Source organism: Diaporthe batatas (genome assembly GCF_019321695.1).
Source record: "Diaporthe batatas strain CRI 302-4 chromosome Unknown Contig00003, whole genome shotgun sequence".
In the NCBI taxonomy this organism is placed as follows: Eukaryota; Fungi; Ascomycota; class Sordariomycetes; order Diaporthales; family Diaporthaceae; genus Diaporthe; species Diaporthe batatas.
Window position 1 is genome coordinate 4361681 of NW_025408550.1, and position 16493 is coordinate 4378173.

General features: G+C 56.0%; 6 protein-coding genes across 6 annotated transcripts; 2 read left to right on the plus strand and 4 right to left on the minus strand.

Moving 5' to 3' along the window:
• Positions 1–34: 34 nt before the first annotated feature.
• KVR01_003864 (uncharacterized protein) lies at positions 35–2976 on the minus strand. Its single transcript, XM_044785353.1, has one exon. It carries the CDS (start codon positions 2285–2287, stop codon positions 848–850), a length of 1440 nt encoding a protein of 479 aa, XP_044648879.1. The 5' UTR covers positions 2288–2976; the 3' UTR covers positions 35–847.
• Positions 2977–4070: 1094 nt separating this feature from the next.
• KVR01_002991 (uncharacterized protein) lies at positions 4071–5812 on the minus strand (the record flags this gene model as incomplete). Its single annotated transcript, XM_044794361.1, has 3 exons — positions 4071–5051; positions 5115–5421; positions 5493–5812. The coding sequence occupies 3 exons, from the start codon at positions 5810–5812 to the stop codon at positions 4071–4073; spliced, it is 1608 nt and encodes a 535-aa protein (XP_044648006.1).
• An 824-nt stretch (positions 5813–6636) lies between these two features.
• Positions 6637–8112, minus strand: KVR01_003352 (uncharacterized protein; the record flags this gene model as incomplete). The annotated part of the gene is made up of 3 exons (XM_044787278.1): positions 6637–6834; positions 6959–7903; positions 7963–8112. 3 exons carry the CDS (start codon positions 8110–8112, stop codon positions 6637–6639), a joined length of 1293 nt encoding a protein of 430 aa, XP_044648367.1.
• A 573-nt stretch (positions 8113–8685) lies between these two features.
• Positions 8686–9793, plus strand: KVR01_003578 (E2 ubiquitin-conjugating protein RAD6). The gene is made up of 3 exons (XM_044794138.1): positions 8686–8878; positions 8968–9257; positions 9340–9793. Exons 1-3 carry the CDS (start codon positions 8837–8839, stop codon positions 9461–9463), a joined length of 456 nt encoding a protein of 151 aa, XP_044648593.1. The 5' UTR covers positions 8686–8836; the 3' UTR covers positions 9464–9793.
• A 617-nt stretch (positions 9794–10410) lies between these two features.
• On the plus strand, positions 10411–14412 carry KVR01_003518 (uncharacterized protein). Its single transcript, XM_044785432.1, has 3 exons — positions 10411–11024; positions 11126–13536; positions 13593–14412. The coding sequence occupies exons 1-3, from the start codon at positions 10905–10907 to the stop codon at positions 13825–13827; spliced, it is 2766 nt and encodes a 921-aa protein (XP_044648533.1). The 5' UTR covers positions 10411–10904; the 3' UTR covers positions 13828–14412.
• On the minus strand, positions 14392–16444 carry KVR01_003784 (uncharacterized protein). The gene has a single exon (XM_044789497.1). The coding sequence runs from the start codon at positions 15837–15839 to the stop codon at positions 14733–14735; it is 1107 nt and encodes a 368-aa protein (XP_044648799.1). The 5' UTR covers positions 15840–16444; the 3' UTR covers positions 14392–14732.
• Between the last annotated feature and the right edge of the window lie 49 nt (positions 16445–16493).

Below are 16493 nucleotides of genomic sequence, written 5' to 3' on the forward strand. Positions count from 1 at the left end.
AACCGCTGTCTTGCGGTTCAGGGATTCACGGACGCTTGGGAACCAGGGTTGTGTGATGGACAAAAATCCAGCCCTCGTGATCCAATTCCTAAAATACCCAGAGTCATCAACTACGTTGCTACAGGGATTCATCATCAAGCCCTGCTGCTATATAACCTAGTAAAAGGGCATAAGAAGAAATCAAGGAGAATTCGTTTGACACCAAACCACCCCGAGCTTCAGAGACCGGGGTCAATAGCCTCCTCTCCAAATTGCATGACATTCATGCTCCAGTCATCGTGAACAACATCCAATCGCGTACATGGGTATAAAGCCGGGAAAATATCTCCACAGAGAAGAGAACACAAGAAAAATTGCCACAGGTGGCTTGGCTGGCATTCAAAGTGCCGGGGCCAAGAAAGAAACAGATCTCAAAAGGGGCAAAATTGGATCCACCACACAAGACAATAAACAATAAAGACTGCTTCCACGGTATGCGGGCAGTTCTGGAGGGCGGATGTGCAGTTCAGCCGTCTTGGGTATGACAAGAAAATAAGGGGCTGCAAGGTTGTATGTGGTAAATAGGCACTTGTCGAAAGTCAAAAAGTGAAAAGGCCAGCAGCGTCAAATGAATAGGCAAGAAGATCGCGGAGCATTTCATGGCTCGCCCAGGGGTGGTAGTGATGAGTGCGATGGTAACCTGCGCCAAGGCCGGATGGGGACCTCAGCGTAAAGGAGTCCGGAAAGGCGCTGCCTTGAGAATCTGCGTTCCGGTGATTGTATCGACAATGAAGACTGCTGCTGGCAGGGTCCGAAAGGAAGATATTTGTTGCTTGGATGAAGAAGGTCGAACGTAACAAGGATGCCCTCAGTACAGCATCGCGGCCGCGACGAATGCAATGACAAAGCCAGCAAAGGCTGCCTGTCCCTGGTCAGGATTCCTTGCGTCGCTCTTGGACGAGGTTTCCGCGGGTGCTGCTTCGCTCGTCGCGTCCGCCGACTCGGCAGCAGAAGTGACAGCCGTCACAGTTGGCGTGCTCCCGCCCCTTCCGCTTTCCTGAAAGATACCACCGAACGTCGCTGATGCGAAGGTGGTGCTCGGGGTCTGCGTTGACGATAGGGCCGAGCTGCTGGCAGTAGTGGTGCTAGCAGAGGATGAGGAGCTACTGCTTGACGAGCTTGACGAGCTGCTACTCGCAGCCGTGCTTGAAGCTTCTTCCGATGTGGATGAACTGGAGGTGGCTACGGCCGCGACCTTTGGCTTTTTGGGGGCTTGGGACGTGGTGGTGGCCTCCTTGGATGACGAAGGGCTCGAGGCATCGCCTGTCGAGCCATCGGTATTGAAGACCACGATGTTTGCCGTGGAGCCTTTTGGGACTGTCACAACACAAAAGTCGGCGCCGCCAGCGCCGGAAGCTGCGGTGGCGCTTCTGACGTGCCCGAAGCCATCAGAGCTGGGATCGATGGCGCAAGGCAGGCCATTGCAGTTTCCGTCACACTCGATCTTCAGGCCGAATGAGGGCTTAACACCGTTAAAAGAATCCGTGTAGATAGGGTTGTAACCAAGCTTGACGTAAGTGTTACCAGTTGCGTCCTGGTTGGCTCCGGCAACATAGGGCGACCAATTCCCGATGTCCTGTGAGCCTGTTCCCCAGAGACACGCTTCTTCCGTCGTGCGGCCGGGTGGGTTGATGTAAAAGTGCGAGGCGGTTGAGCCCCAGTAAGACGGTCCGGGAACAGCAATGGTTGCGCTGTCCATGACGCGTGTGGGGATCAACATAGCTTCGTTCCCAGGAAGCACAGTCTGGCAGAATGCGACAACCTTGCCACACTTGTTGACGGCCTTGACAGACCCGACGCCTGGGACGCAGTATGGCTGGTCTGGGAATGGCTTGACGATCTTTCCGGATTTGTCGCAATAGAGCCCTCCGTCCATGGATTCGGGATAAACATACGTCGTACCCTTTTTCCATTGATTCATGACCATTCCCGGCTCGCAAGCAAAGGGGCAATACGTTTCCGCAATGCACTCCTGGTCCGGGCTCAGAGCCCAGCCCTTGTTCATGGAGCCCGGAGTAATAGCGACCAGGCCAGCCTCACCCTCTGGAAAGGCACATTGGCCTGCTCTGTTGACGAGCCGGCCACGCGGCTCGAGTAGCCCGAGTTCTTGCGCATCTTGTCCGTTGTGGGTGTGGTTCTTGCTGTAATGCTCGTGAGCGCGACGGTGAGCCACCGTCGCGGATGCCGGCTGGCCGGCCAACAACAGCAAGGCCGAGCCCAGTGCGGCCGTAAGTATTGCTTTGCTCATGGGTGACGGCGCGCGACAGCAGAAACGAGTGTGAAGTAAAGATCGTGAGCAGCTGGGCGCTACCAGGTTGGCCCGAGCTAACTCTTGGGCCAGTTGTCGTCGTGACGGATGAAATCGTCTGGAAAGTGAGGCCGCGGGTTTGACAGATCGTGTGGTGGTATTATTCCAGTCCGCGAGGTACACTCTCGCATTCCTCAGGATTTGGCAGTCAACACACCACACTCAGCCACTTACTTGTTCGCGATCCAACCGTCGCCAACCAAAAGAGTGTCTTTTTTGCTCAAGAGCAAGAGAAATCAGCAAGCATCGAAGCGAGAAAGACTTGTAAAGAGCGTGTGGGTTCTGGAAGAATTGCCCGAGTAGCGCGCAAGAAGCTGGGGGACCTCAGGAAACGAAATGAGCGAGGTTGCGAGGCAGTTGGTGAAGAGGCGGGCGAGCCAGATGGGGGCCCCCCGGGGGTCAGCAAGGAGAACAATGACCCACGAGTGCGACTTATCGACCAGGTACACAAAGGAAGTAGCCGAAAAAGGATCTCTCGCCCCCCCTGCCAGAGCTGCAAGAGACAGGGTGGTACTACCGGGATGCCTTCTTCACCACTGTGTACTGTCGCATCCTCCGCACTTGGCTTCTTTTAGGTTATTGCTGTGGGCCTGTCAAGCCGTGCCCTGACCAGTCGGCGCTCATTGTTGCGCCTTCTGGGCCCGACGTGCGCGATTTGCTGGAACCCAATCGAGACGACAATCCGGGCGCGAGCCGCCGCCAGCCCAACACTGTTCAGCACAGGCTGGCTGGCAGGCTGGCAGACGCACGCGGGCAGACGCAAGGCACGCATGGGAGATTAAATGATCAGTGCTGTAGCGAATCAGGGGCCGTGCCATTTGCAGATAGCCTCACCCTCTTGCTGCCCTTTTGGGCCTAGCCGCACCCAAGTCAGGAACGGGCAAGCCAGCGGCTGCAAGGTACACCAATGACAGGCCTCGCGCAAAATGAGACGACAGGGAGTGGCCAACATCGGTGGTGGTGAAGTCGTTGATCACGATTTCATTTGCTCCCTTCACCAAGATGATTGCGGCAGTACTGGATTGTCGGCTCGCCGCCGTTCGGAGCGCAATGACTTCATCGTGTCTGAGGACATCGCGATCGCTTGAGAGAGAGAGAGAGGCACCCAGTCTGCCAGTCTGCCAGTCTGCCAGTCTGCCAGTCTGCCAGTTCCTCAGGTGTTGAAACCGGCCAGGTTCCGGTGCGGCTGTGGTCCGCAACAGACCCATCGCCAAGACTCCTTCTCACGTTCCATGGCAGGAGGAACGGGAAAAAGAGATGAGCCATGTCGCGACGCTTGACTGGAGACCTGGCTCCTCAGGCTCCTTTATTAATAACCTGCGAGTCCGATTATCTGGAGACGTGGAAAAACACACCAGTTAAGGTGACCGTGACCGGAGAGGATCAGGCTTCTTTCCCATCCGCCGGAGGATTTTGAACCCCGACGTCAGCTGATCCCCAACCTTTCAGCTTTAGTGCCTCGTCGGCTGCAATACCGATCCTTTCGTGGACGAGTTGGTCGGCAGTAATTTGAAGATCCAAGGTTCGGCAGCGTTGGCTCAGCATCGCAAACTGGAATCAGACATCTCCGACTATCTCGAACCGAGGGCAATTCATGCTGTGAACTCGTCGCTGGTCATGTCAATGGAGAGCTCTCTCGACTTCTGACCACGGCATCCGACATCTGGAGGGTCTTTGACGACTGAGTTGTGACTACTCCTCCGAACCATCTTGGAGTTCTCATTCAAGCATACCCCGGTGGCATCTTCACCCATGCAGGGACTTCGTCAACGTTGACGCCATCCTCAGACATCCTATCTGCCACTACCCTTACGACTGTCGGCCATCCTGCTGCAAGCGGCCCACCGCCCTTCTTTGCTCCCATCACAGCGAACCTGCCGCTTGAATGGGCAAGGAACCCATTCATCAATCCCTGGGCAACCAGCGTTGCGACTACGCCTTCCACCTCATGCTCCGTCACCTGCAGGTTACCCCAGAATAAGCCCTCGCTGGGCTTCAAGTTCCTCGTCTTCCCGCCCGCCGGCGGCACAAGTACAGATGAGGCATCGGCGGCGCTGTTGGTCACGGCCATCATGAAGATATTGTTCGTCTGTGACTGGCGCTTAAGTGGCTGCTGATTCCGCCCCGGTGTCAAGCCCTCGAGGCGCTTCTGGACATAGGATGCGGCAACGTAGACGTCTGCTAAGTTTAGAGTTGGCGCTGAGCGTGACGTTGGTGGTGGCGCTTCATAAGTGAGGAGAAAGCACCGCCTGATGAAAGAGCGCCACACGATGGGGCGCAGGCGGAAGGTGAGGGTGAAAAGAAGGCCTTTATGATACAACCAGCGCTCGTTGGCCGATAGGGCTTGTTGAAAAGCAAGAAAATCCCCTTTACGGATCGCTGTCATAATTGGGAGAAACACAGCGGCGAGCGTTGCTGCCTCAGGTCTGGCGAGCAAAAGCTCACTTGGGAAACGCCCAAGCATAATATTGGCCGGTATCAGGTAGGTGAGAATGAGTCTCCGGTGGCGCAGAAAAGACGGTGGCGTTTGCAGGTAGGCTTCCTCGAGGCACAACGACGCGCGTACGAAGTTATCGCAGTCGAAGTTGAACCTCCCAAGGTAATATAGGAAGGTAACTCGCTGTGCAGCCGGATATAATTGCAGCGGCGGTCCACTCGCAGATACGTTGAGAAGCAACTGTGCTGCAAGGCGAGATTTCCCACACTTGGATGATTGTGGTGTTAGTAATATGGCCAGTCTGGAACCTTTCGCCGTGTGTCAACTCACAGTAAAGAGGAGTTTCAGGACGAGATTGGCGAAAATGTAGACGCCAACCTTTTTGCCCTCCGGTCTTGCAAACCTGGTACTCGATCGGTCCGTGAGGCAGGATGTGAATATCTTCTGGATGATGTCGGCAGACTGCTCGACCATGGATTTGCTGTCTTCGCCCCCGGCGACAGACCTTCGCCCTTGCATCAGATCAGGACGGCGGTGGAGCATCATGACGACCTTAGAGAGTGCCTCGGAAAGCGATATGCTGGTCTGGAACATGATGCTCCCATATTGTGGATGCGACAAAGCAGTAGCGCAAGATCTATGGAATGTCAGCTGTGCTTGAGAAGCGGCAGAGGGCATATGCACGGTACACACGTTAATAGACCTGACAGTGACTCCTGGACGCTCATCAAGTCGTCGAAATCCGCGTCCCTCCAATAAAGCAGATAATCCTTGACGAAGGTGACGAAGCTGGGCCACGGCGATCCAGTGCCGTCCGGCGGGTCGTCTACCTCGGGGAGGGACTTCTCCACCAGCCTCTCGAGTTGGTTGTTCACACCCAGGCCCTGCCTCATTTCATCTCGGAGCTGCAGATAGGCGTGGCTTGTTGCACCGGGCTCAACCTGCAGCCACGCGTCGAGGCTGTCGCCATCCAGCGCAACCACATGATCCCTAATCGTGGATAGAAACTGTGCGATCAGAGGAGGCATTATCGCAGTGGGGCTTGCTACTTGCGATGCAAAAAGGGAATCAATTGAGACATTGCGTATTTGCATGGATGAACAGAGGGCCATTATTACGGGCTGTGACCGCGCGAGTGAGATGGGTTGGGATGGGATGGGCTTACCTAAGCAGCGTGGGTTCCCATTCGCGCTTCATTAATGCTTGTGTAGTAGTATTCAACCATCGATTCATATGACAGGCCGGGGCTGGAAGATCGCCTGTTCTAGTGAGCCTAGATTGGATGGTTTACTGGCTAGTGAATTCAGAAATCGTCGAAATGTCGGTCCTTGTACAAACAATAGGCAATAGAAGTCCGCGACTGCCACTGCCTATTCCGCGCGCTTTACTCAATTTCACTAGGTGATTCCATGGTTCGTGGGTTTGCAAATAATGTACCCAGGTAGCGGTGAGATGTCAGGGATTGTGCGCAGACGGTCAGATATACGTCGTCCCTAAGTACAAGTAAGACGGAAATCTGCCTATCTCTTAGCCGGCCCCCCCATGGGGCAGCCCCCAACAAAAGGCTATCACCCAAAGATCTTGGAAGCTTTCCAGGTAGGGAGTCCGGTCTGAAATACTACTGTTCTTGAAGGTGTGGCGGTGATATGGGAATAGTACATGTGAAAAACCAGTTGCTCGACACAGCTTGCAGCGAAACTCCTGCGAGCCCCACCAAAGCACGAGGCCGACCTTTTATCGGCCGCTGCATCGAAATGATCGAAGTCATATATTCGGTATTCTAGCTCATCTTCGCTTATACCCGCAGCCCAGTTACCATCATCGTGAGAGCCGCCTGGCTTGATGTGTCCTCTTACACAGACTCAATACGCTGGACAACAACTGCTGTGGCTGCGCCGCCCCCGTTGCAGATCGCGGCAACACCATACTCGCCCGGCTTGAGCTGGTGAAGTAGGGTGGTAAGGATTCTTGACCCAGAACTTCCCAGTGCATGGCCCAAGGAGATGGCACCGCCTAGTGGGTTGACCTTCGCCCCCTCAAGTCCAAGAATCTGGCGTCGAGTTAGCACGAGTGTCGGTGGACTTTTTGCTCGAGTAGGGCCACTTGGTCCTTGCTCCAAGAGAACTAGTGAAGGAGGGGAAACAGGCAGGGAATGAAGGGCAGATTGATTTTACCTTTTCATTGGCCTTGATGACAGCAGCAAAGGCCTCGTTGAACTCCCAGATGGCTACCTGATCCTTCGTTATACCAGCCCTCTCAAGCGCGATGGGGACAGCCTTGGCCGGTGCAATAGGGAAGTCAATCGGATCCGTTGCTGCATCGGCAGACCCGCATATCCTCGCCAGTACTCTTGACCTGGACCCGAATTCCCTTGCGATAGTCTTGCTACCCAATACCAGGGCACTAGCACCGTCATTGAGCGTGGAGGAGTTGGCAGCTGTGACCGTGCCGGTACCGTCTCTGACGAAGGCAGGCTTCAGGGTTGGGATCTTTTCCAGCTTGACGTCCATGTAGCCTTCGTCTGTGTCGATCACGGTCTCGCCCTTCCTCCCTTTCACGGTCACAGGTGCAATCTCGTCAGCAAATGCCTTGGCCTTCCATGCTGCTTGTGCCCGTTCGTATGACTGAATGGCGTATTGATCCTGTGCCTCCCTAGTGAGCTCGTACTTCTTGGCTGTGTTCTCGGCGCAGTTGCCCATGTGTATTTGGTCGTACACGTCCGTGAGACCGTCCTTGATCAGGCCGTCCTCCATCTTGACGTGGCCAAAGGCCGGCAGGGAGCTCGCACGCGGTACATAGTAGGGTACTTGTGACATATTCTCCATGCCACCGGCAACCTGCGCCTCTGCAAGGCCGAGCTGGATGTTCTGCGCGGCGAAGACGACTGACTTCAAACCCGACGCGCAGACCTTGTTGATGGTGATGGCCTCGATACTTGGAGGAAGGCCCGCAAACAAGGCCGCCTGCCTTGCTGGGCTCTGGCCAACTGAAGCTTGCAGCACATTGCCCATGTAGACGTCTGTGATCTTGGAGATGGGTACCCCGGATTTCTCGATCGCGGACTTGATGGCCACTGCGCCGAGTTTCGGTGCCGGGACGGTAAGGAAGGAGCCATTGAACTACAACGAGTCGTTAATTCGGTTGTTTTTGGTCGTTGGGGCTATTCGATGGAACGTACTTTGGCAGTTGGTGTCCTGGAGGCGCTCAGGATATATGCGTCTCTTATTTCTTGTTGAAGGGAAGGCGCGGCGGAGAAGGAGCGTGTGGAAACCGGCGTGCATGTGACAGCGCTGCCCCGAATGCCCGGCCGGATGCAACGTAGAGGCATGATGTCTCTTGGGGCTGATCAAAAGGATGAGATGACGCTGCAGAGGCACAAGAGACCCCAAACAGACAAATAGGAGAAAAGGGAGGGCCAGAAATATTTAAAGAGTGCATCCAACAGTCAGTCAGTTCCCGGAAGCTGGGGGAGCAGGGGCATGAGATCATCCTCGGCATGTGAGCGTCCCTCCCGCCTTTGGGGGAAGGGTCTACGGGTATGCGCGGGGAACAGCAGGCCATGCCCCTTGGGCCTCCACTAGCCGCCGCCACTATTCCGAGGTGCCGGCCACGGTCTTGAGAATACCTAGGTACTTAGGTACCCAGGTAGCCACAACGGGGCCGCCAGGACTTGATACTGACCCGAGTTCAGAAACCACCGGCAGGATGACTCGATCTGCGGCGACAAGGCCCCAGGGGGATGGGGACCATGGGCTGCTTTGTGAGGCCAGAAGCGGCAGCGGGAGCGGCGACTGATTATCTGGGCGTCCACTGGCCGGGCCATAAGGTAGGTACCTAGGTACCAACGTACTCCGTACTAGGATAGGACGGTGGGATCGCCCCCCAACTCACTCACCTCACGCCGCAGAGCATCTACCTAGGTACGCTACCCATCCACTGATCACAACCTGAGGCTCACCAACGCTCATTGACAATCCCTCAACCTCCAAAGCTGCTCGTCCGCATCTTGCCATCCATACCACCACCCGCGTAAACAGTCGTCATCTACGACAATGTCGACGGCAGCCAGGCGTCGTTTGATGCGTGACTTCAAGGTCGGTTGCAGACTTCCCCCCCCCCCACGCCATCCGCCACCCACCGCTCGAGGCCGCATCACCATCACTGACAACATGGCGAGTCACAGCGCATGCAAACCGATCCTCCAGCGGGCGTCTCGGCGTCTCCAGTGCCTGATAACGTCATGACATGGAACGCAGTCATCATCGGTCCGGCGGACACCCCATTTGAGGATGGCACCTTCCGACTCGTCATGCACTTCGAGGAGCAGTACCCAAACAAGCCACCCTCGGTCAAATTCATCAGCCAGATGTTCCACCCCAATGTATACGCCACGGGCGAGCTGTGTCTGGATATCCTGCAAAATCGTTGGAGCCCGACGTACGATGTCGCTGCGGTGTTGACGAGCATTCAGAGGTGGGTTGGCTCGAGACTGTGTGGGACGAGAACAAGGAGCCCCAGCTCCAGCGCGGATCGTGGCTGACAGCTTGTTTCACAGTCTTCTCAACGACCCAAACACTGGGTCGCCGGCGAATGTCGAGGCATCCAACCTGTACAAGGACAATCGCAAGGAATATACCAAACGGGTCCGTGAAACGGTCGAGAAGAGCTGGGAGGAGTAGGCTGCTGCGGAGAGGGGATTGCATACAACCAGACAGTATCAACCACGGGTGTTGGGAACAAAGGACACCATCTTGGCGTAGGCGTTTTGGCTTGCTGTCACGGGTATTAGGAGCCGTGGATTTCCTCATCATTAAGGCGGGTTCGGCGTATCCGGTCTTCTACAACTTCATACCAGCTGCAAGGGTGTTGGAGCAGGTGGTTCCTACCCTCTGGCCTTTGGTGAGCCAGAGGGTGCTTCAGCAAAGGATGGCAGAGGGGCACATGCGTATGTAAATTCATATCCCACCCTCTTGGGATGTAGGCATCAATCTGGATCATCATACTTCCCCACTAAGCGTTCAACGCTGAAGCCTTGAGTGGCGACAGCGTTGGTGGTGATTTGACTGGCCGCCGGCGGGAGCTGGGGAGGTCTGCCTACCCATAAGAGGCTATATTATAGGAGGCGAATCCCCAGGCCGTTTTATTAGCAGTGAGGAGGACTCAGCATTGGGTCGTGTGAGATATGTGAGATATGTGAGATACTGCTGCGACTAGCGGGAAACCGACCTGCCCAGGTCTCAACCCACTCCAAGCTTGCATGGCAACAGGGATGTTGGTGTGTGAGGAGACGGTTAAGCCACAAAGTCTCAATGCGTGTGCGACTGGGCCCTTCTACTTGGAGAACAAGCATTGCTGCACATGTAGACTATGCCACACAGCAGACTATCCCGTACACTGACTGATTCGAGCACGTAGAAGCAACTGTGTCCGTTAATCGGTCATCAAGGAGACTGGACAGGCGCGACCACTTGCCCAAATGCAAATAAGCCTGCAGCCCCGCCTGCGTCGAACATCGGCAATGCAGCTGTTCGAGTGAGCTGTCTTTGCCTGGTATGACCGAGTGTGCCTGGCCAAGCCAGAACAACTGGGACCAATAATTAAGTACCAGTACAAGGGGGCAGCGCATGAACGACTGAAATTCGTGCCAGCCACCTGCAGCTCATGCACGCTAAGCGCGTCACTGACCAGTGGAGGGGGAATGGGGGACCGCTCCTCCAACAAACAACAGATTCAGATTCCCCAAAGGCTGCCCCTTGTTTTTTTGTTGTCCCCCCCTGGACTGACACGCAACGTCACTTGTCTTGACGAGGCTGCTACTGCCGCTGGTACTTGGACTGTTGGCCTGGCCTGATTGACACAGCCGCTGTTGTGTGTCGGGTCTCGACAAAGCAGCACTCACCGACCCCTCGCTTTTGCTTGCCTTCCAAACCTTGCAGATTCCCCCACTATTATTGCTCGATTGAGGGAGTCTCACCGACCGACGGCAGGGCCGCCAACTTGGCCACTTCTACTCCCACTCCCGCTCCCGCACACCCTCTGCTCCCACCTGCGGCCTGCCGCATCGTCTTGGTTGATGAGATAGATCATAGCCATTTCGAGCGCACCATCTCAAGCGCCACAATGTCGAGTGGGAACACCATTAAGGTCGTGGCCCGGTTCCGGCCCCAGAACCGGATCGAGAACGAGTCGGGCGGCCAGCCCATTGTCAAGTTCGAAGGCGATGACAGTCTCACGGTTGATGTATGTTACTCAAGAGTGCTGTCTTCACGCTAACGTTCACTCAATAATAATCGGCGTCACCAACCTCTGATGGATGGCTAATCATCGTTTGCTCCCAATAGTCCAGGGAGGCCCAAGGCTCCTTCACCTTTGACCGCGTCTTCAACATGCAATGCAAGCAATCTGACATCTTCGACTACTCGATCCGCCCAACTGTCGACGATCTCCTGAACGGTTACAATGGGACAGTCTTCGCTTATGGTCAGACCGGTGCTGGAAAGTCCTATACCATGATGGGCTCGAGCATCGACGACGAAGAAGGCCGGGGTGTCATTCCGCGTATCGTCGAGCAGATCTTCGCGAGCATCATGTCCAGCCCTAGCACGATAGAATACACAGTCCGGGTCAGCTACATGGAAATCTACATGGAGCGAATCCGTGATCTCATGGCGCCTCAAAACGACAACCTCCCCGTGCACGAGGAGAAGAACAGGGGCGTCTACGTTAAGGGCCTTCTAGAGATTTATGTTTCAAGCGTACAGGAAGTGTTCGAGGTCATGCGAAGGGGTGGCAACGCACGAGCTGTCGCTGCAACCAACATGAACCAGGAATCATCCAGGTCGCACTCCATCTTCGTCATCACCGTCACGCAGAAAAACGTCGAGACCGGATCGGCAAAGAGTGGCCAGCTCTTCTTGGTGGACTTGGCTGGTAGCGAGAAGGTCGGCAAGACTGGAGCCAGCGGGCAGACGCTAGAAGAGGCGAAGAAGATCAACAAGAGTTTGAGCGCGCTGGGAATGGTCATCAACTCGCTGACGGACGGCAAATCATCGCACGTGCCATACCGTGATTCCAAGCTCACCCGAATCCTGCAGGAGTCTCTAGGTGGTAACAGTCGGACCACTCTGATCATCAACTGTTCGCCTAGTAGTTACAACGATGCCGAGACTCTCAGCACCCTGCGCTTCGGTATGCGAGCCAAGTCGATCAAGAACAAGGCCAAGGTCAATGCTGAGCTGAGCCCCTTGGAGTTGAAGCAACTCCTTGGAAAGGCCAAGACCCAGATCACGACATTCGAGAATTACATTGTGAGCCTGGAAGGCGAGGTCCAACAATGGCGAGCAGGCGAACAGGTTCCCAAGGAGAAGTGGGTGCCCTCGTTGTCCGCGGATGGCGCAACCAAGTCGCTGCCTGCCAGACCCTCCACGCCATCTAGACTCCTGCCAGAAAGTCGAGCGGAAACCCCGGCCGCGTCGGAACGGGCCGGAACACCGTCAATTCCCATGGACAAGGACGAGCGCGAGGAGTTCCTGCGCCGGGAGAACGAGCTTCAAGACCAGCTCTCCGAGAAGGAATCGCTAGCTGTCACGGCCGAGAAGGCACTACGTGAGGCTAAGGAGGAGCTGGGACTTCTCAAGGAGCACGACAGCAAGGTCAGCAAGGACAACGACAAGTTGAACAGCGAAGTGAATGAGGTCAAGATGCAACTAGAGAGGCTTAGTTTCGAAGGCAAGGAGGCTCAGATCACCATGGATGCCCTCAAGGAAGCCAACTCTGAGCTCACCGCTGAGCTTGACGAAGTTAAACAGCAGCTGATGGACGCCAAGATGGGAGCAAAGGAGAGCGGCGCTATTCTCGATGAGAAGGAGAAGAAGAAGGCAGAGAAGATGGCCCAGATGATGGCTGGCTTCGATCTAGGCAGCGACGTCTTCAGCGACAACGAGCAGTCGATCGCCGAGGCCATCAAGCAACTCGATCGGTTCCAAGAGATCAGCAACGGGGGCGACACAATCCCCGCAGAGGATCTTAAGGCTCTCCGAGAAAAGCTTGTTGCGACGCAAGGTATCGTGCGACAAGCCGAGCTTTCGCTCTACAGCTCGTCGCCAAGCAGCTCCGATGCTAAGCGACGTGCCGAGCTCGAGGCCCGCCTTGACAGTCTTCAGCAAGAATATGAGGACTTGCTGGCTCGCAACCTCGGCGAGACCGACGCCGAGGAGGTCAAGGCCAGGCTTGAGCAGGCTTACGCCTCCAAGCAGGGTACTCAGATGGAGCTCGTTGATGAGCTCAAGGGCGAGATCAGCAAGACGGCCAACGAGAATGAGCGCTTGAGGGTTCTGATTGAGGATCTTCAGCGGCAGGTCAAGGCCGGCACCGCGGCGCCGATGGACAACGGAAAGACCGTTGCGCAGCAAATGGCCGAGTTCGACGTCATGAAAAAGTCGCTGATGCGCGACCTCCAGAACAGGTGCGAGCGTGTCGTCGAGCTCGAGATCTCCCTGGACGAGACACGGGAGCAGTACAACAATGTGCTGCGGTCGTCCAATAACCGCGCGCAGCAGAAGAAGATGGCGTTCCTGGAGCGCAACTTGGAGCAGCTGACGCAGGTGCAGCGGCAGCTTGTCGAGCAGAACTCGAGCCTGAAGAAGGAAGTCGCCATCGCGGAGAGGAAACTGATCGCCAGGAATGAGCGTATCCAGAGTTTGGAGAGTCTCCTTCAGGATAGCCAGGAGAAGATGGCACAGGCCAACCACAAGTACGTAGGAGGCGGCCATATACCCCAAAGAGCCTTACTGATCATTGTTCCTGCAGGTTTGAGGTCCAGCTTGCCTCCGTCAAGGAGCGCCTTGAGGCGGCCAAGGCAGGCAGCACTCGCGGCCTGAACTCGCCCACTGGTCCGGGAGGATTCAGCTTCGCCGGCGCCGGGAGCAGAATCGCCAAGCCACTGCGTGGCGGCGGCGGAGACGCCCCTGCCGCCAACCCTACCATCCAGAACCTCCAGGACAACGCCAACAAGCGGTCGAGCTGGTTCTTCCAGAAGGGTTAAAACAGCAGGGACGGGTTTTGTCGTTACTGGTACAAGAACGAATATTTAGAAGAAACGACATCAACGAAGAGCCTGGGCGGGATACAGGTATCTCCCCCCAGCCCATGAGTCAGCCAGGAGGATACAAACAAAGAACTATACCCCTCTCCAGAATGCTTGTTGCCTTTTCCCTTTGTCTAGTATAACACCTTACACGAGTCAGCCATTCATAGAGGAAGAAGATCAGACGTGGAGTTTTGTCGTGCTGTTCTGTTGGGAAACCAAAGTGGTTCGCTTGGAATAACCCGACTACTGCAGGGTAAGTGATTCACACCTGGGAGGCCCGCCTTGCGGTTGGTCTGGTCTGTCCGGCCGTCCGACCTGGACGTGGTGGTTGTATGAAAGGGGGATATCAGGACAATGTAGGGGATCGTGTCGACCGCCAAGTATTATTTGCCGTTGGGTCTGCATCGCAAGGAGCGAAATCCATCCTTTAGCGTCTACTATGTATGTATTTTCACGTGCTCACGTGTAATATCATGACAGGTCGGAACGCACATTGAGGGTTAGAGGGAAGGCAAATTTCTCAACGGTTCTTGTGTGAAATTTTGCATTTATGAAATTGATATGCCTGCTCGTTTGAGCACTTGTTCGGGGGAGGTGGCAGGTCTGCCTTATGTGTTGTTGGTGAGTTGGGCACTAAATGCAAATAACATGGCCCAACCGAAACTCGCCCAGAACGCCGCTACCAAAACATGTGTCGCTTCCGGTGCAAAATAAAGTTCAAATGTAATAGTGACTGAATCCGCAGGTCTAGAACCAAACCACAAACCTGACGGCACTGATAATGATTGTGATCTTTGACAGCATCCTTGTCCTCACAGACGCTCACCCTCTTTTCAAACTCACTTTGGCGCAACCACTGTCTAATTCGAGTCAACGGGCCTGCTGGCTTTGACCGTGAGAATGAACTCGGGTACAACAATAGCGACGAATAGGACATAGACAGCGAACTCGACAGCGATGATCTTGCCAATGAGCTTGTAGAGACGGATCCAGCTCTGACGAGAAAAGGTCCGCCAGGCGTCCGAGTACGTAACATAGCCCTTGCCACCGACGACCGGGGGCTCCACTGCGCCGGCGAACGAACGATCAAAGGCCAGAATGGGGCTCTCGTCTGGTGGCAGCAGGCTAGCCTGGACGCGGACGAGCATAACCTGGGCGGGAATGACCAGGAACACCATGGCTGCGACCACGACGAGCGCGAGAACGAACGACTTCCAGATGATGTCACCCCCGTACTGGGGGACCTGGGTCGGGTTGCGGACGTCCCATTTGGCCAGGCCCAGGAGGTAGGAGAGCGCGATGGGCAGATAGGCGGTCAGCTGGGTGGCAGCCCAGTAGACGACGATGGGGACGGCGGTGGCCTGGAAGGTCTTGCCGAAGGGCGGCAGGCGCTGGTAGAAGCGCAGGGTAGAAGGTGCGGAGATGACGATGTGCGTCCAGGCGGTGGAAAGCTGAACGGTCACGAGGCTGGCCAGCAGGACACCGACGGAGCGGGGGACAAAAGGGACGCCGCTGAAGATGGCACCCGAGGCGCCGGCGGCAAGGGACAGGACGATGGCGCAGGGGAGGCCTCGGAGGTTGGCGGTCCAGCCAGCGGTGGAATAGAGAAGACGGTTGATGCTGCGGAGGGACGAGGTGACCAGAACGGGCTCCTGGTCGACCTTGACGGGCCGGTCGTCGAGGGGTGCGTTGTCCTCGGCGATGGAGTCGGAGTCGTTCAGGTCGACGGGCTCATATGGTGGCGGTTCGGGGTCTTCGATCATGGCGAGGGTCGGGTAGATATGGCTCAGAGTGTAGCCGACGTAGACGAATATCGGGAAGAAGACCAGGAAGTCGGCAAAGAATACGAGCCACGCCCAACCCGGCAACTCATTCATTTCCCCCTGCCCATCACCAACGTAGGCCTCACGCATCTCCAGGGCCCTCTTGGCCACCGAGCCACTGAAGGTGGCGGCGTGGTGCATCATCTTGCGTGGTGTTTCGGCCCTGCAGGACAGGCGGGTGGGACGGGGTAAGGCTGAGTTTGAGGAGAGAGAAATCAGGACCAAACGGCGAGGGTGAGAAAGAGGAAGCGCAAGGTGCACAAGAGTGCTGTGTCTGAACAAGGGACGGTTCCTTTATTAGAATGAATGTTGGCCGAGAGGGATTCCGAGCCGACCGCGAGACAGACAAGGGGGGCGGCCAACGTCAGGCAGCAGGTGGTGATCAAGGTGATTTACATTGATGTACAGCCCCACTGCGCCGCGAGGTTGCAGGATCCCCAGGGGACCCCTGGCCAATGGCGAGCAGCCCCAGTCGCCCCCCATACTCCAGCATCTTCCTTGGCCTGTCGGTGACAGGATGCGGACTCCTGAGAGAGGCGATGAGGTGAGCTGCCTGTCAGGCCTGTTTCAAATGTTGAGCTGCCAGGCTGCCTGCTGCCACCACAGCACCACTGCAGTCAGCTCCTTGACAGACGGTACGGGACACGTCTGTTGGATGACGTGCGGCTGGGCCGGCGGCACGGTGGGCTACTTTCGATTCTGCGGGTGTTGCTGTGGGTATCAGAAACGCACTGGAAATTGGAGAATCCAAAGGGCGGCCAGGTACACATACATTCACAGACGCGTGTTGGTAGTATG